Source organism: Tachypleus tridentatus, chromosome 2 (assembly GCF_004210375.1).
Source record: "Tachypleus tridentatus isolate NWPU-2018 chromosome 2, ASM421037v1, whole genome shotgun sequence".
Classification (NCBI taxonomy): domain Eukaryota; kingdom Metazoa; phylum Arthropoda; class Merostomata; order Xiphosura; family Limulidae; genus Tachypleus; species Tachypleus tridentatus.
In genome coordinates, this window is record NC_134826.1 from 104019681 (window position 1) to 104040232 (window position 20552).

General features: G+C 32.3%; 1 protein-coding gene across 7 annotated transcripts in view; it reads left to right on the plus strand.

Moving 5' to 3' along the window:
- LOC143244737 (RNA-binding protein Musashi homolog Rbp6-like) overlaps window positions 1-12542 on the plus strand; it is a 189039-nt gene extending 176497 nt beyond the window's left edge. For 3 of the 7 annotated variants that reach the window (XM_076489934.1, XM_076489939.1, XM_076489941.1), the window contains 3 exons: window positions 3237-3290; window positions 3858-4032; window positions 9784-12542. In XM_076489934.1, coding sequence (XP_076346049.1) covers window positions 3237-3290; window positions 3858-3973 — 170 coding nt within the window. In that variant the 3' untranslated portion in view covers window positions 3974-4032; window positions 9784-12542. The remainder of the gene's footprint in view (window positions 1-3236; window positions 3291-3857; window positions 4033-9783) is intronic. The other 4 variants (XM_076489935.1, XM_076489936.1, XM_076489937.1 and 1 more) reach the window with 4 other exon arrangements.
- The last annotated feature ends 8010 nt before the right edge of the window (window positions 12543-20552 follow it).

The window sequence follows — 20552 nt, forward strand, 5'->3', positions numbered from 1 at the left end:
ATTTTAGCCTCATAACATGAGTAACTTCTCTCACATGTAGCTTACGAATCAATGTTGCTGTTTGTTCGGTCCACAAATTTTAAGTATTTTTACACTGATAAAGGTCACAAGCTTCTTACTTTAACACAAGCAGCTAAATCCCTAACTATTATTTTTTTGTGGAATATAATCGTTTACTTACGCTGTGCCCGGTATGGCCAGGTGGTTAAGACACTTCACTCGTAATCTGAGGGTCGCAGCTTCGAATCCTCGTCGCACCAAACGTGCTCGCCCTTTTAGCCGTGAGGGTGTTATAATGTCATGATTGGCAGATGGTGGTAATGACTAGCTGCCTTCCCTCTAGTCTTACTCTGTAAAATTCAAAGTTTTCTCTGTGACAGTGGTAGGCATTTTTACTACTTTCTTCTAAAAATTATAATATTCTCGCATATTGTTCGATTGAAAAAGTAACATGTTATTTTTCTTGTTCTGGTCCTCCGTACTTATAAAGCTTGTAGGAAAAAAATCTTAAATTGATTTCTGAAATCGATCTTGGCAGTTATTTAGAGAAATATTATAAATTACACATATTTTACTTGCCAATAAAAATTAGAAACTGAATTTTATTTTACGTCTTTAATAAATAAAAATGCACTAAAAGTAAATATACAACAGAGAGAAAGTCACGAGAAGTGTTTCTTTCGTTAAGTAACCGTATATTGTTATTCCTATTAATATTCGAATGTGTTGTAATTCCACGTTACAAGTCAAAGAAATACTTGGAAACAGCTTAATACAAAAACGGTTAGGTAGTTTCTAACTAATATAGAGGCCTGGCATGGCATAGCGCGTAAGGCGTGCGACTCGTAATCCGAGGGTCGCAGCTTCGAATCCTCGTCGCACCAAACGTGCTCGCCCTTTTAGCCGTGAGGGTGTTATAATGTCATGATCAATCCCACTATTCGTTGGTAAAAGAGTAGCCCAAGAGTTGGCGGTGGGTGGTGATGACTAGCTGCCTTCTCTCTAGTCTTACACTGCTAAATTAGGGACGGCTAGCACAGATAGCCCTCGTGTAGCTTTGTGCGAAATTCCGAAACAAACAAACTAATATAGAAATTTTTATTTAAAAAACAATAACAACGCAATTTATGACCCTAGGCCGATTTTGCCACTATTGTACTTCAAATGACCACTTACATAATGTTTTAATTTTGTTACATTCATTGTATTTTCATATATTGTCAGATTTTACATTCAGGCTCAGTCTAAAATTCAAACTTTTTGTCATCGATATATTATCACTAACAAAGTAAAGCTACCCGTCTTTAAGTTTTCAACTACCAAACTAAAATGGATTGGTTTTGTTCTCGCCCTCGTAATGACTGTCACGTATATTCATTTTTAATAACCAGATATTTTAGTAAAACAACACTGAAACCAAAATGTTCAGTGTTTAATAATGATCAGAATAAATGTTGAATATAAAACATAAAACGGTTTAAATCATTGATCGACTATTTTACTTCGACAGGATCGGCCCGGCATGGCCAGGTGGTTAGGGCGCTCGACTCATAATCTTAGGACTGCCGGTTCGAATCCCCGTCACACCAAACACGCTAGCTCCTACAGTCATGGAGGCGCTATAATGTTACAGCCAAACGCACTATTCGTTTGTAAAAGAATAGTGCAAGAGTTGGCAGTGAGTAGAAATGAATGGCTGCCTTCCTTGTAGTTTTACACTGCTAAATTATGAACGGCTAGCGCGGATAGCCGTCGTATAGCTCTGCGCGAAATTCAAAAACAAACAAACAATCAACGAAAACTCTGATATAAATTAATGATTTCTTCAAATTTTCCCCAAAAAATATGTATTCAACAACCCTCCAGAAATGTGTAAAATAACGTGTAATTGGTTTAACTTTATCTTAGTTTTTTAATAGTTTGAGATATTATTACCGAAACCTGTATTTGTAAATTAATATAGTTTTAGTTTGAATTTCAAGTACAATGTTAAATGTTACAAAATTATTGTATTGAACTTTCATTTTAAATTTAAATGCAAGAATACATTTTTCTCTTTGAACAGTGAATATTTCCAGTTATAACTTACTATTTATTTTACAGAGGGCTGAGAACGTTATGTTAAAACAATTTTGAACAAGCAATTCAGCAGATCACATGACTATCACAGCTGTTATGAAGTCGTGTGCCATGGAAAGAATCAGTACCACAATTTGATATTGTTTGGCGTTTCGGTCAATACACCGAAAATTGATCGTCTTTAGGAAAGGCACGAAGGAATTCCTTTCCGACGTAAAATATAATTCAATCAGGTCATTCGGAATGACGAGAAACCTACTTGAAGTAAAAACGTAACTTAAAATGGTTGTTATAGATAGAGAAGTAGAGAACAGCGTGTTTAGACCTTATGTCATCTTCAGGTTAACAAACTTTGTTAAGAAGGTCGAAACGTTGTTTTCTACTTTATTTTAATAAAAGTTTTAATACCAGCAGTCTTTAGATACAATTATGCCATGTAGATGTATTTAGACGAAAGATTTACAATTTCTAAGACAAGGATATATATTCCTTGTATTTAATAGCATCGAAAAACAAAGATTATGAATCAAATAGAAGCACTTGGGCCAACCATAAGAATATCTGCAATACGTTGTGTCTTGGCTGTGATAAAGAAATCGCCGAGTCTTTTAACAGGTGGTAATACACGAACACAGTGATCAATGGCAAAAGTATTTCACGTGACCCAAGCAACAGCACGTAACATAATCAAGAAGGGTTTCGCCTGCAAACGAAGTCAACAGGTAAGGCCATCTCAAAGAGCTAGAGGATGAATATATATTCATGCTTTTCCATGCGAAAACATATTGGTCAGATCACTTAATCGCACTGTTGAAACAGACGCTGGAAAGTCATCGCTCTTATACATTAGATGGATTGTGGAATGCAAACATGGGAAATTGATATGTTTCGGACATGACAGCCTTTTGTACTGGAAATTACGTGTTAGGACTATTGTCAATATGCAAAGTCATCAGTTAGAGTACGGTTAGACATGGAATAAAAACAATAATGACATCTTAAGGCTTCAAAATTGTTTTAATATAATCTAGTCAACCTCTGTATAATATTTTAAGTCACAATAAGGACCATTCCATTATATTTATTTCATGTGTAATCCAGTAGGCCTACAGTTGGCGACAGTTTACTAATATACTTTATGTTTGTATTATTCACAGTGGAACTAAATGGCCAGCAGAGCTCGCCACTGATGCTAACACGTGCAGTACCAGGTAATCACATTTTTTTTAAATTTCTGGTTATACCAAGAGCTAGGGTGATGTATAGGTCACTGTGAACTTTTAGTCCCCTGTTGTTGTGTTTATAATAAAATTATAAACACTAAACGAATGGCGTTAAATGAAAACATGTCATCATCTGGTTAAGAATGACGTTGGGATCCTAAAAGGAGTTTCACTGTTTCGTTTTATTATTTACGAAACAGAAACATAATAAATGCTTTTTAAATTTACAAAAAAAATAAAAATCGCAAAACGCTACAACGTGATGAATTACACTGAAAACGTTTTTTATAACTTAAAACTACGAAGGTTAACTAAAGTTCTAATCAGTTGAATTTTCAATCGTACAAACTTCTTAAATTCTGAACAAACAAACTTTTACGTATTTCTAGAAGGCTGAAATATGAACGAGATAATAAAACTGGAAAAACAAACAAAAAGAAAATTTGTTAAAGAACCACTTCAGACTGCTAAATCGTTTTTACATTCCACATATCTTAGTATATGTTTTGAAAACTACTTCATAAAGTGAATAATTTCCTATCTTTTTTTTTACAGTTATCAACAACTATGTGCCCACAAGTTTTGCTTCACCCCTGACAATAAATATGGATTCTCTTCCAACAATAGTCCACGACCGATCGATCTCTACAGTTCTAACCAGGATATCATGAGATACATTCAAGATGCTAATTCCCAGCCATCAGGGTTCCCCTCAGTCGCCACTAGTAGAGTAAGTATATTTTACAGTAACTTAGACTTGGTAACCTACCTTGAATCTAGCCCAAGCTTGGTAACCTACCTTGAATCTAGTCCAGGCGTCAGTAACATACATTCAAGTTAATTCAAGCGTCGGTAGCATATCTTCATATTACTCCTAACGTTAATTTAACTTTACACTAGTTCTGACATTAGTAACAAACTTTGAGGTTAAACTGAACGTTAGTAATCAACCTTAAGTTTAATCTAGACGTTAGTGACAACGTTAAAACCATTAAGACGTATATTTACTGTTTTTTACATAACATTAAAGATAGCCAGACTTTAATAACCAGACATTGTTTTCCACCTAAAATGTACATCAAAATGAACTGGGCTATTTTGAACGTAGCCTAAACTTCACTCTTTTACTTTTAATATAGCTTAGACTCTTCATTAAAATAGATTTTACACAATCCATACGAAACTACGCTATGTAGTTTCATTTCATTTCATAAATCTATATTTAATGCAATCTACACTGCCCCCAGTGACACAGCGGCTTGTCTCCAGACTTAAAACGCATCCGGGTTTCAATATCCATGTTGGCCAGATAACGAAGAGCCCATCCTGTAACTTTGTGTTTAACTTCAAACAAACAAGCAATCTGTATTCCATCTAGGTTTAGGTAATCTAAGTTTCATTACTCTACGTGTAATATAATCCAAACTCAGTACTCTTACATTTAACATAATCTAAGCATTACTACACTACATTATATTTAAAATTCGGAAAACACCTCAAATGGAATAGAAAAAATTATCGAATAAAACAATCATTAGTCACTAAACGGAACTAAACTTGACAATTAAATACGCCATTTGGTGACGTCATAAACATAACTTTGACTTTAGCATAATTATAAACTAATTCGCCCCTCAGTAGCTCAGCGGTATGTCTGCGGACTTACAAAGTTAAAAACTGGGTTTCGATACCCATGGTGGGCAGAGCATAGATAGCCCATTGAGTAGCTTTGTGTTTAACTCAAAACAATAAACCAACTCCTTGTGTTTTATTTATTATAAACTTATATTGCTTTATTAATATTTTCAGCTATATTTTAAATTTAGTAAAATTATGTTCTATGCAAATACGTCGAACTAAAAGGGTCTACATCCTTAAAATGTTAGCAGACATATGATAGAGTACGTCCATGTTCTGCTGTTCTAGTACTTAAATTCCTACCAGTCTCATGTATAGCGATTATTAAAGCCTGTACATTCTGAACTGTAAACTTCTACTTCCTTGTCAGCTGTAGTTGGTTTAATTGATTATTTAGAATTGTGTTCAACTTTTTCCTGGTAAATAACTAAATCTGAATAAAATTAGAAATTTATACATTCTTTCTATTTCTTTCCACTGTCTTTTTACAGTGTTTAATAAGTCAGGCAGATGTGTAATTATGTAACACACCAAGTCATCTGAATACATTTTTGAGTGTGTGTATCAACTTATCATTTCTTACGTATTTTTAACAATAGTAATAGGATGATTATTCCTTTCCACCAATACGTTTTTAGATAATGTACTTCTTTATCCACCTCTTCTTTTGAATTGCGATTCATTTTTTTCTATAGCCAGTAAATTGTTTATAATACCATTTTTACGACTTGTGATGAGTTGACGTCCAATCGAATTAAATATAAGTATGTATTTCCTTTCTAAACGTTTTCCGCGGTAAATCTGGGCACTAACAGCGCTAAAATCAGGGGTTGGATTCATCTCAATGGACAGCAGATAGTCCGATGTGGCTTTTTGTGTGTGTGTGTGTGTGTTTCTTATAACGCACACACCTTCCTAAACATTTTTGTATTAAAAGCATTTAACCCTACTAACTACGACTTTAAGAAAAGACAAGTCACCCTCATTTTCATGAGTGAGTTTAGTATTAGAATGTTATTAAATGTTTAACAAGATATAGACTTCTTACGCTGCTTATAATTTAATACGAAGTTTATTTTATACGTGTAACAAGATCCAACTTTACTCTTCTATGTGTAGCATAACCCAAACCTCAGTCTTCTACGTGTAATATAATCCAGAATTCACTATTCCACGTGTAACATAATCCAAACTTTACTTACCTATGTGTAACACAATCTAGACTTCTAAATGCAACATACTCCAAACCTCACTACTATTTATGTAATTGTGTTCATTTCCAGCTAACCTAAATTTGGCTAAACTAAACTCACGTTTTCTTGTTCGTATCGTTTTAAAGCGCAATATAAACTGCTAATTGTTACTATTTTATTACCGTGATCTTTCTTTCGTACTTTTTTAGATTATTAAAATAACATGCACAACTAATTCTGAAGCCTAAAAATATCCATTTATATATATATAACACCACCTATTTTAGGTGAATAGGTATAGTACAGCGTGTAAACTACCAAAGTACACCTGGTTTACACACAAACCAGTTTGTTTATTTCTTTAATACAGAATCAACTGATTGCTGCTACTTTTACTAATGATTATCAGAAAGTCTTGGCGCGCCACCTGTTACTAGCAATAGTAAGTTGTAGTCAAATGCCAGTTTTGTAAAATGTGACCTTAAATGTCAGTTACTTGTACACAAACATTTGAAGTTTTTTAATTGACTAATGATGTCATTATCCCCTAATGGGCAATATGCCTTAGTAAATATGATATGTTTAATTCCATCTTTTTTTACTGTTTTTTACAGTTTCCAGTAATAACAGCCTACGATATAGCAGAAAATGCTGTTATACACAGTCTTAACTAATCATCATAATTAGCATTAAGAATGGGATAATTATATTTATTTCCTGATTTAACAGTATTAACCACTTATTACCCATTAAATTAAATAATTATGATTATCCAATTTGGGTTTTATGAACCATAGACTTCATGCTTTGTCAACGATTGACACAAGGAATTATGTTGTACCAAATAACAACAGAATAGTTTTTTAACGATTTGCTTGATTTCGTTTACATTAGATTTTATTCATACATGAAAAGAAGTTTTAAATGTTAAAGGACAGACTAAAACGAAATACTTTAAATTATTCTACATATTTTTGTATTAGCTGATAATTATGACGATATATACCCTTCCCAGTATTACATTTTAATACAGTCTTGAAAAAGACAGAAGATTCTGGTTTAATAACACGTTTGTAATACATTACGAAAACCTAATGATAAACGCACAAAACATTATGAGGTATTAGCACAATTTCATGATGTACAAGGAAAGCATAAAGATACATACCTAGAAGAGTTTTTACACTGACAAAAGGTTACAAGTTTCACCAACTTCAACACTGATGACTTATTATCAGCATGTTATAATGCATACACAGACAAGTTGTTACAATGTTACACTGAATGCTATAATTTTGTTCTACGTCGACAATAAGGACGTATTATCAGTATGATATGATGCATAACCACACACATTATTACAGTAACAGAATGTTAAGTTTGGTTCACTTCCTTGGTAATGACATCATGTTCGATTCGTACACAAATTGTTACATTACCGGAACGTTATGTTCGTTTCACATCAACTCTAATGACATATTATCACTATGCTGTGATGCGAACCCAGATGATTTATTATATTAACGAACTGTTACGAGTTTGTTCCAAGTCGACACTAATGACATATTATTAATATGTTATGAATCATACATAAACAAGTTATTATGTAAATAGAAGGTTGTAAGTTTGATCCACAGTAGTAAGGATGAGACACTGGAGGCAGAAGTAAAGATGACCTAATTTCGAGAAGGCAGCACGAATTAAGCATATGTTATTTAAAATTAAAATAACGTAGGGCGTAACTTTGTCACTTCCAGTTAGAAAGGTATAAAACACACCTATATGGAAGCATGTTACAACCTAATTAAAAACATGTTACGTGTGAAAAAAGTGACAGTTAAAAAAGGATTAAGTGTGCGACTTAAAGGAATGAGATCAAAATTGGTGACCAAATTGGTAGCTACACTAACAGCACTGATAGTAAATTTACAGCAAATATTCATTCATAAGTTAGTCAGGCCACGTTTTTGTTCAACCTGGGGCATGATGGTGGGTAAAGTTTTCAATGTAGTATTCAAAGAGTACTTATTCAGGCAGACGCTCAGGAACATCTTGAATTCATTTAATGATAACATATAGAACATGCTGTATGAGACCACATACTATTTTAAATCTAAAGTCTGAGTCACAATCAAATAAACCTATTAGCATCTGTTTAAAAGATATTGAAAAGGTTGGTCAGAGTAAATAAAGGTTAACATTAGATGAATCATTTAAAACCGAAGTCACAACTTTACAAACTTCTGTAGGTAGCAGCAGGTATAAGGTAACTAATATTAAGGCTGATTGTTTGAAAAACAGGCAGTGTTAACAAAAATGAATTGCAATAATCTCTGTTGTGACAAGGCTGTTATGCTAGGTTTGGCACATTTAAGAAAACCATATAAACATTAGTGATCTATTAAGATTAGTACTTACTCACATGGCTACTGTTCTCCATGATTCAAGTAATGTTCTAACTGGTCTTCATGGAATAGAAGAGATAACAATATTTGAGCATTACATAAAAGTTGAAACACACATTGTGTCTTCAGATAATTTCAATAGGGTTATCCCTCTTTGTTTGTTTCATTATAACCATTTTGATATCACTGTTCCGATTGTGATATGAGATTTATTAACTTAAAGCAAAATTGTAACATTTGTTACAGTAACAGCTACATAAATGATCAACCCCTTGTTTGTGCTAAATGTAACAAATTTTGTAAATCAACAGGTACAAGTCAACTAGTAGAAAGCACAACTTTTTTGTGTGAGAATTTTTTCAATGTAAAACATGTTTTGTTATCACTAATAGGAAACAAATGTTGTCCTGAATTCCACAGATGTGGTAAAATATGTTGTACAAGCTGTAAGATATTTGTCAAACTCTCTACACATCTATGTTTCCTCCATTAAAAAAATGTTAAAGATCCAAAACATTTTTGGTTTTGAAATTGACCAAGAGAAGAGAACTCAAGAAGTACATTACTGTGTGTTCCATGACTGTAATGGTAAGGAGACAGTATTTAAAGGATACAATGCATGTGATAATCTTGCAAGTTCTTAATTTCCTTGAAAAATACTAATTACACAGCCATAGCTCATAATATGAAAGGATTTAATGGTCATCTTATTTTAAATTATCTTATCTGTCAAGAGATAAAACCCAACGTTATTGTTAATGGCAAAAAACTCATGGTTATGACCATGAAACCTCTTAAAATTAGGGTTATCAATAGCTTCAACATTATCCCCATGGTATTATTATCATTTCCTAAAACTTTTAGTTTAACCACATTATAGAAACAATATTTTCCTCATCTTTTTAATACAAGGTTAAATAAAATATATTGAAGCTCTAAACCTACCATTATGAATTACATTTTACCCAACACCATGGAAATACTCATAAGAGAAAATTCTAGACTGGTACCAGCAATGCAGAGAGGAAGAGTGCATTATAAACTTTCATTATAAGATGTATTGGTAAGATTCATCTTCTATTGATAGATATGTTATTAAAAGTTATTATACCTTAAAGTTGTATGTTCTTAAAAAATCAAAAGATATATAATCTTACAACTGTGCTTATATAACATTAAAATGCAAAAAAGTATATTTTTTCTTAAAGTTTATTGAAACAGACATTATCTATTTTATCTAATTAGGTATTTTTGATCTGACATTGAAATACTCCATTAGTGCTGTTTACTATTCAGAGAAGAGTCTCCCACAGCCTGTGGTATTGATCATTTCAGGTATATAACTATTTCTTCTGTATACATGGCTATATAGAGAAGCAAGATTATACCACCATGGTCTATAATAGAACTGACAACTGTAGTCAGGTACCCATACAGTGATTAGATTGAAGGTGTTAATATACAACTGTCCTTAATGGTGGAGAAATTAAAATCTTAAGTTATAATATGGATGCCTTTTTAAGGAGCATAATACTATGTATGAATTTTATGGATATTTCTGATATGGATGTTTATGTAATGATCTTGATGCAATGAATGTTGTCCAATATAAACAATATAATATAATATACCCCTGTGGTCTGCAAAAAATGTACATTGGATAGGCAACATAAACTAGAAGTTCTGGAATATAAAGTTTTTTCAGTCTTAGAATATGAATTTAATCACATGAAATCCACCAGTACAAAGTTAGTTTTCTTAAAGACTACATGGTTATATGAGACAGTTTCTATAGTGGTAGAATCATTACTACTAGACTTTTGTATGATATGAAAAGATAAACTACATTAGCTTTGTATCTTTAATTCTATAGATGAATATGTACTATTAGCATCTGGTTGGTCATTCTATTATCAGCATAATAAAAATTTTTTTCAGATGTACCTGACTACTTCAGTTTCATTAAGTGCAAAATTCTAGTCTTGAGGAAACTACCATCCTGTTTTACCACTGAGAATTAATGATAAATTAATTTTATCTGTAATATACATGTTGATTTAAGAACACCATCAATGTGCAATCACTTGAATGATAGAAATTTTATTCGCACATAGATTACTGAAGAGGTGAAAAAAGCAGTCAACTGTGGCTGTAAAATAATACACACTTGTGAAATTTATCATTTTCCTGAAAGATCCACACAACTGTTTAAAAATTATGTACAGGCACATTTCGAAAACTAAAATGGGAAAGTTCAGGTTGGTTCTTTTTCTGTGTTATGTCAGAGGCAAAACAAGTATTCATTGAAGAGTATTCCGAAAAGGAATGTGTGTAATTGAGCCCTAGAAACAGAGTTTAATCCATGCAGAAAATCAGTTGCTAAGCTTTGTCTTAACTCTTTCTTAGGGTGTTAGAGTATATCTAAGGAGAAATCACAACTGATCTATGTAATATCTGTTAAACATTACTACCCTTTAATGAATGATGACACCAAAATTGTAAAAAATGTTGCACAAGTTAATGATGAAGTTAATGCTCTTCATAAAAAACGCAAGGATGAGTACCTACTTCAAAAAGATTAAGAAATATGTTTCTAGTAGCTCTCACCATCTGAAACTTCACTGTACACTAAAAACATTAAGTTTGACTGTTTTGTATTACAACAATGATAGTGTTATTATCTTTTCCAACAGAATAAACCAGAAATAAACCTTCTTGTTTACACCAAAATGCATGTTTAATCAGATTTTAATGCCTTACTATATGGCTATTAGAATAGATTATTTATTTATACATTTTACTTCTTGAAAAGCTGGTCCTTTATATATAAAATAATTCATAATGTATATATTATTATTGTGGTTTAAGGTGGATTACCATTTACAACACCTTTTAACTTTCTTAGCATTGGGTCCAACTGAAACTAATAACTCAATTCTTTAGCAACATGTTATCAAATTATCATGATATTATTTATCTTATTTCTAGAAAATATTGTATAGTTTTACAGTTACTTTCAACAGTTGTATATAAACTTAATGCAAACTATTCCTAAATCCAGTTTGTTGAAGGTTTACCTGATCTTTTTTTGTGATTTATTTATTACCCAAAAGAACCAAATCTTTTTATAGTTGATGATCTTATGTGGAAAAGTGGAGAAAATATCTTTTGTTTGTGAAAGTCACCTTTAGAATTTATTTATGTTTTAAACTATACAAAATCTATTTCATCATGGTAGAGAAATGCATAACATTACTTTAAACTCTCAATATATAACTTTGCTTAAGAATCTCAGAAACATGTCTTATCCGAATATTTTAGTAAGAAATTTGTTTCTGACAGATGTCATATATTTTAAAGAAGCCTATCAAGATGCAACTTGGCAGCTGTTCGAATATCTAATTATAAATTTGAAACTGCAATCTCCTGACCAAGAACTGGTATATTTCCAGAAGACAAGATTGTAATGTACATGCCCGAGTGATATGTGTATGCATCATAATGACATTGACTATGATAGCTGTTGAAGGATTTCATCTGAAGAATGGATCGTATATTATTAAAGAGCTAATGTTCAAATGTTTATTCAGTTGTTATAAAGGTATTTTTAAACAACCATGTTTGAAATACTTTCTACCAGAGACAGACCACAGGCAATGTTATTGGGTGACTACTAATATTTGCAATATTTCCTGGGAAGATGGAACCATTAAATATATATATATATATATATGTACGTGTGTGTGTGTGTGTGTGTGTGTGTTTGTAAAGTGTTATTAAGACAGAGCTTTACAAGGACAGTAAGAAAAATGCACTATTGAGAAGTCTCTTCGAAATTCTCTGCTATAACTTGAAGTCAGTTGATTGTCTCAGAGTTAACTTTATAAATCAACTCTACATTATTCAATTTATAATTATAGTGTTAAAAAGTCAATGTTATATTTCAATGGCTTATAAGTGATTTTTATAAATATATATGTAAATAAATAGATTTATATGTTGTTCATACTCTGTTTTTGTCATTTATTCATTGACATCTAGAGCTCAGCAATGCAAGAATTTGCTTCAAACATTAACTAAGATAATACATAAACAAATTAGAAGTATAATTGCCTGGAATTAAGTAATTTTATAACTTGTTTGTTTCTTTTTTAATTTTGCACGAAGCTACACAAGGGCTATCTGTGAGTAGCTGTATTTAATTTAGCAGTGTAAGGCTAGAGGGAAGGCCATCACCCACCACCAACTTGTGGGCTGGTCTTTTACCAATGAATATAAGGATTGATCATCACATTACAGTGTCCCCATTGCTGAAAGGGCGAGCATGTTTGTGTGACAGGGATTCAAACTCATGATCCTCAGATTACAAGTCGAGTGCCTCAACCACCTGGCCATGCTTGAATTTGTGAATCTGTTTTAAATGTTTTAAAGAGTAACATTCTCATGATGAACCTACAAAAGAAGAACTTAGATGATACAAGTCAATAGAGAGTGTTGACTGATAAGAAAATATGTTAAACAGAAAATAAATTTACTAATATAGAAAGGAGAGTTTTTGTCATTACTTGTAATGCCAATACTCACATTATTTTAGTGATTTCACAATAAGGGCTATTGCTAAAGCTGCCAGTCTTTATAAAGGAACATGTATAAATTATTCTCATTCTTAAAAAAGTGGTACACTTACTTTATCACCCTAAGGTTTATGAAAGACCCATTTATAAAGTCTTAAACACTATAAATAAAGATATGAAATCTGTTGTATGTAATGATACCCTACATTCAAATGATAAAGCCTAGATGTTAAATCAGCTGCAATAATATTATCAAATCTTTTATGGAATCTATTAAAATTAAAATGTAATTGTCAACTCATAAAAGTTTGGATATCATCAACAGTGTACCTCTAAAATATAAAAAGAAAGCTGAAATATTATCAAACTAAATAGATTAAAGTAAAGGAGTTACATGGAATATTGAGGATAAGTAGTGATTAATGGATTATCTGCCCCTGACAGTAACATAATCAAGTGTATCAACAACGTAGTACAGAAACGAAGGAATTGTTTCCCTACTGGATGAATAGAATTTGCAAAAGAATTATCATATATGAATATCTCACAAGAAAGTGTTGAAAATATAGATAGATGGTTGTATATAAAGCATGAAGATGGCACTGTTAAAAGACCAAGTGTACTGTACCTAAACAGTCTCATTTTTAACAAACCAATGTTGTATTACACAATCATTTGTTCTTGATTATCATCATTGGCTGCTTATTAATATTATCATTCATCAATTGTTTAACTTTGCCTGCCATAAAAAACAGATTACAACTACTGCTGCAGACAATAAACCAAATAGAAAAAAATGATTCAAATTAATCAGACTTAGCAAAAAACATAAACTATGAAATATAACTAATGCAATATTTCACATCCTGTTAGATTACAAGCTTTATATAGGTCAGTAAAAACATTGGTAAACCCTTTGGTCTAAATCTGGTCAAGAACTGGTTAAGATATCAAAACACATATACTCTACACAAACCTGTAAGATAGAGATTTTCGAGAAACAAAGTGATCGTTTCTTGTATTGGTAAACAGTTGTAGGCTGATTTAGTGGATCTACCTTATCTACCTAACTTAAGTCAATATAAAAATTAATTTAAGTATTTTTATATTGTGTATTGACACATTTCCTAAATATGCATGTGTTGTTCCACTCAAAGGTAAGAAAAGAACGACACTTATGAAAGTCTTCAAGCTAATCATAAAATAAAAAACATATAAATTTCAAACCAATGCTAGAACGGAATTTTTTACTAATCGAATCCTTTAGTGTTATCTCAAAGAACAAGATATTCACTTCTTTATTACAAATAATGAAACAAGTGTTTGTAGTTGAATGTTTTAAAGGTACTCCTAAAAATTAAAATGTAATGTTATTTTACTTGTCATGGAACATACAAATATATCTCAGTGTTGACAAACTAATCAATGCTTATAATAACTCATATTACCACAGTATTAAATTTAAACCAATACATGTTAATCACTCTTATCAGACTATGATGTGGAAAATGCTCTATAAACAACCCACAAAAGGTAAATTTGTATTCCTGGTGTGTTAAAGTTCGAATTACAAAAGCAAAAAGTTTAAGAAATGATATATGCTTGAATGGACAGGTGAAACATTTAAAATTCACAAATGATTGGATAAAAATCACCCAGTGAACAAACTGTAAGACTATTTAAGAAAAAGTGGGGAAAAAAAACTATATGAATGAGAAAGGGGTAAACATAAGCAGTATTTCATTAAATAGAAATGATATCCAGATAATAATCAGTGTTGTCGAGAAAACCCACTTGTAAATAAAAATATTTACGTAAAAACGGCTCGTTTGGGTTGAGAAAAATTTTTACGAAGAGGAGTGAACAACGTTTCGACCTTCTTCGATCATCGTCAGGTTCACAAAGTGAGAAATTTTCTCAACCCAAACGAGCCGTTTTTACATATATAGATATCCAGATAAGTTTAACAGCTGATCGGAATTAATTGCCATCATAAAATGTTATGAATAATTATATTACCCATTATTCAACATGAATCAGTCGTACCTGATATTATCACCAACATTTCTATAAATTATTTTGCTAACAATATCTTGACAAATTATATCACGTACCTTCTGAAACTGTAAATCAGAAACTATTAGAGATATTGATCTAACCTCTGGCAATTTTTCATTATATGAGCAAATGAACACGTGAATTTTTTCAAGGCATTCTGAGAGGGTCACTTGGAAAATTTTCCAAAATCTGGATTATTTGACATGGAATGACCCATGGCAGTGAGTTATGGCACGTATTATGATTAAAAGATGGGAAACAGTTTAATATATTTTGGGAGTAATCAGTGGCAATGAGATCACGGTCTAACATATTTGTTAATTAATGCAACATATTTCGTTCACTCGCACCTTTTATGAGAAAAGGAGCAACATCTTTAGGAAGATAAGCCGTTAACTATGTACTTAGCATCAGATGCCATAAATATGAATGCAAAGATTATTAAAAGTGATGGAATGAACGTAAAAGTAAGATGAAAATAAAAATACTCCTGTAAATCTGTTTTTCATTCTCTATATTTGTCGGTAACTATACCTGGCCATAAGCTGTCCTGTGAGTAGTTAATAGCTGAACTTGAATATTCTTCTATTTCAGCTTGATTTTGGATTGGAGTATTACTGTTAGCTGAGGCTGTATTTATTTGATAATCACCAATATTATCTTCGTTGGTTAATGAATTAATTCCTTCACATTCGGCAGTTCTAGGAAACAAAAAAATGCACCACTGTAGGCTTTTATCTCTTGGTTTCCGTTATTTTCTTTTTTCTTTACCAGATTGTTATACCCTTTGCATTGTTATTACTTTGTGATTAAAATGACTAAAATAAATAAAACACTTTCAGTTGAGAAAAAAAAAAGTCACTAAACACCTATATTTGCTAAGCTTACTTCTGATAAGAGACTGCAGTAGTTATTCCCACATGTGGATGCTAGTTAAGTGAAAGCCACTTGTCAGAGTAGAAGAACAGTCAGAGAATAGTAAAACATGTTTCAACTTATGGTTGCAAGCTAAAAGACGATATCATTCCTGCACGTAACGATGCTGCTCTTGTGTGTTGTATAGGCCTGTCAAGTTTCAGAAATACATTTCCAAGATATATATATTTAAATTTTCGTAATTTATATAGAGTATTTAAAATTTGGAGACATATAAAGACTAATAAAGTGCAAACAATAGGTTGATAACACTTTGTCTGTTTAAGGAAAACTATTTTTTAAAAAGTGAGAAACTTTTATCTTAAAAATATGTATATGAATATCAAAATTATACATTCTAATTTATTACAAAAATATTCACTTACATTTATATTTATTTTCGCTATATGTACTGCAATTAAAAATCATTTTATTTATGTTATACATTCTTTTTCTGTGGTTATTTATTTATTTATTTCATGGGACAAAAAAGCGTTTGGATTTGCAAGCAAATAGTGATAGTAATTTAAATCACAAAATTTGCTGTGAAGGTAGATATATTGCTCTCTGTGTAACAAATGAAAAATAAACAATAATTAAAATATGCCATATACATGTTCTATAAAGTACGCCACATGTATATGAACATTTTTAATTTAGAGATGGCGTCCCCGAAATTGTTTTCTAGGACGAAGATTGAAACCAGGGACGTTGAGATTAAGAGTCGAGCACCCTACCAAGTAAGCCATACCAGAGCGATAGACCAGAAAAAAAAATTGATTTATTAGCAGAAAGACACGCTATGTCTCCAACATAGCTTATATCTTTTAAGAAATCTAAAGCCTATCTCTGAAATGTCATTTTTGTTTCTTCTTTTAAACAGCTAGCTCTCCCGGGAAGAATTAAGTATGGCGAGATTTCTGGTTTTGAACAGTAACTATTTGCACTCATGGCTTGACGGATCGATGTTTAGTAAAACACTGAACTGAACTAATTCCAAGTAGAATGGCACTCAGCGGTTTTGAAATAAAAGACTGAAAATTTAAGTTCAAGTTAATCAACTTCCTGATGAGAAGACCAGAAGGTGATGTGTTGTTGTTCATATACCCTATCATAATACTTTTTGTTTTTGTATTTAAACATGGTAAATGTTGTAAAAGTATTAACTGACAACCACACAAAGCTAATTCTACACACCATCGATATTTTCTGTCTCTTAACATATATAATTAAACAAGAATAAACTTGTATTTGGTTTAACCTGAAGAAAGCTCCCTCACTAAAACAATAATAAAAACAGAAATCGTGACTTATTATCGTGTAAAACTCACACATATATATACAGGTACTTTAGATTGTGCCAATGGTAACCACATTAGTGTTTCTTATCTGTGATTGTTTCATTATAATGCACTCTCTTTTGATGTTTTAATTGGCTTGTTAAGAGTATTTAGAAAAGTTTATTTGCATTTACCTTTATTTTTTATACTACTGTGTTACGAACGGGTGTGCATGTTTTGTACATGTTTGGATAATATTCCCACAGGGTGGCACTTTTAATGTCAGTATTAAGCTAGGAGCTGTCACACCTATCTGTTTTGTCTCGACGTCAGTGTCCACATTGTTTGTATCTAACCTTTATAATTCTTAAGCTTCTGTTTCCAGAGTGTACGCATGTGATTTACTGTTAATGTCTTAACTTTAGACAGTCTGAAAGTTTGGGAATTTTAAATAATATTAACCAGTAAGTCACTCACGTATTATATTTATTGATAGAACAGATACTGATTATATTATAATAACTGTCTCTTTCAAATAATATTACTTTCAAAGCCAGAGAAAAGTTGTAAGACGAATGATGACACCAACATTTCTTTAGGTGCTTAAACAATCACACTTTCAAGTGCGTAACTGGACCGTCATAGTTAGGTGGTTAAAGTACTCGACTCATAATCCCAGGTTCGAATCATCGTCGCACCAAACATGCTCGCCCTGTCAGCCATGGGGGGCGTTATATATTACGGTCAATCCCCCTATTCGTTGGTAAAAGAGTAGCCCAACAGTTGGCGGTGGGTGATGATGACTAGCTGTTTTCCCTCTAGTCTTACACTGTTAAATGAAGGACGACTAGCTCAGATAGCCCTCGTGAAGCTTTACGCGAAATTCAAAACTATGTAAATAACTTTGCATATCATTTTTAAAAACAAAAATGCGAGATCTAGATCGAAACTTAGTATAATAAACGAAGCATTTTATTTGGATTATAAACATATCTGATTTATAGAACACGAAAGAAAAGGTTTGTATCTCTCATCATACGACGCTTGAAAGATACTGAAATAGAATTTCTGGGTTGTTTGTCTGTTTTATATAAGCGATCAAAATACTTGTTTTTGGTGTTTCCTGTCAGCTTGTGTGTAATAGACATGTTTTATTTACACTATCATATGAGTAAACAACATTTAAATATTCCCTAATGTTTGAGTATGTATGGAACTTTACTTGTCTTGATTTGTATACCGAAAATTAGTTTTAAACTGTAAGTGCATGGCTTATTTAGTTTTCAAATGTTTTGTGTACTTTCTAAAAATTAAAAAAAAACTTTGATTACTTGTGTAAGGTAAATATTAATAAGTTTATTATTATAAAATTATTATATTAACCGATGATTTTGTTACACATACTAAATTTTTTATCAAAACTTTAATCATTTGCTCCTTGTATTAACTATGTAGTACTTTAAAATAGATTTGTTCATTGTTGATACATATAATTTTCTTCGTGAGTTATAGTCTCAAATAAACATGTCACGTTAAATAATGTTTTCGACAATTTATTATATTACTGACAATCTTTAAACATTTGGCTGATAATAAAAAGAATAAGATTTAATTAAGATATCATCCTTTTAGGACAGAAAATATAATTAACTAATTAACAAGCTTTAATCGTCATTTTTTATGACTACTTATTTAACTAATGAATTAGTGTTAAGTGCCCTTTTTAATACGAACTTATTATAATTGATTGAATGATAATTATAAATGGTTTAATCATTTAGTGCTAAATGTCTTTTTATGACGATTTAATTATAAATGAATCAACGAATTAATTAGCGTTAAGCATTCTTTTCAGAACAAATTAAGCCTGAATTAGGTTTAAGTGTCCTTATTTTATAAAGAATTAATTACTATATGGTACTGAATTAACTAGTGAATTAATGATTATTATATTCCTCTTGGTAGCCCAAGAGTTGGCGGTGGGTGGTGATGACTAGCTGCCTTCCCTCACCAACCACCGCCAACTCTTGGGCTACTCTTTTACCAACGAATAGTGGGATTGAGCGGCACATTATAACGCCCCCACGGCTGAAAGGGCGAGCATGTTTGGCACGACAGGGATGCGAACCCGCGACCCTCAAATTACGAGTCGCACGCCTTAACACGCTTGGCCATGCCGGGCCCCAACGATGGATATGGAAGATCGGAAAAGCTTTACGAGTGATAGGATTTTATATATCATATAACTTAAGGCATTAATCTGAATTTTGTTGGATAATAAATCTTGCACTATCCTCAGTTGTGAGTAGCAATTCAGGCTTCGTAAGCTCTTGTCGTCCTAGCTCGGTTGACGAAAGAGAAAGTTTATGTTTCAGGTGCGGTAAACACGTTTAATGGGGAAAAACGTCTGAATAAATTTAATTTATATAATGAGTTTGCGAATGCACTCTAATTCTCACAACGGTATTTATACATATACAAGCAAAAAACATTTACTGGTTGTGTCATCTGTTAATGTATTTCTATAAGTAATATAAGGAAGAAAAACCTTTGTAGATTTGTTGCAAAGTGTGTTTACCATTCGTAAACACTCTAAGACGTGAAATTCGATACATATTTCGCATGTATTTGTTCTTGTAGCACATTTATTTCAGTAACTTTCTCAGGAAGAACGAAAGGAATATAAAGACATTTATTTATTCGATACATTAGACTTCGAAATACTCGGGGAGATAGTTAGTTATCACCATTAGATTCCATCTAGGAACATAGGGTCGCAATCGCTTGCGGATTCTTCAACAAGTATTTAAGTGAGTAGGTTGTTAGCTCACTGCACCGAGCCGTCCCTAATTTAGCAGTGTAAAACTAGAGGGAAGGCAGCTAGTTATCACCACCCACCGCCAACTCTTGGGCTACTCTTTTACCAACGAATAGTGGGATTGACCGGCACATTATAACGTCCCCACGGCTGGGAGGGCGAGCATGTTTGGCGCGACGCGGGCGCGAACCCGCGACCCTCGGATTACGAGTCGCACGCCTTACGCGCTCGGCCATGCCAGGCAGTTAGTCATCACCATCCAACGCCAAATGTTGGGCTACTCTTTTACCACCGAATAGTAGGACTGACAGTAATATTATAACGTCCTCATGGCTGAAAGGGCGAGCATGTTTGGTGCGACGGGGATTC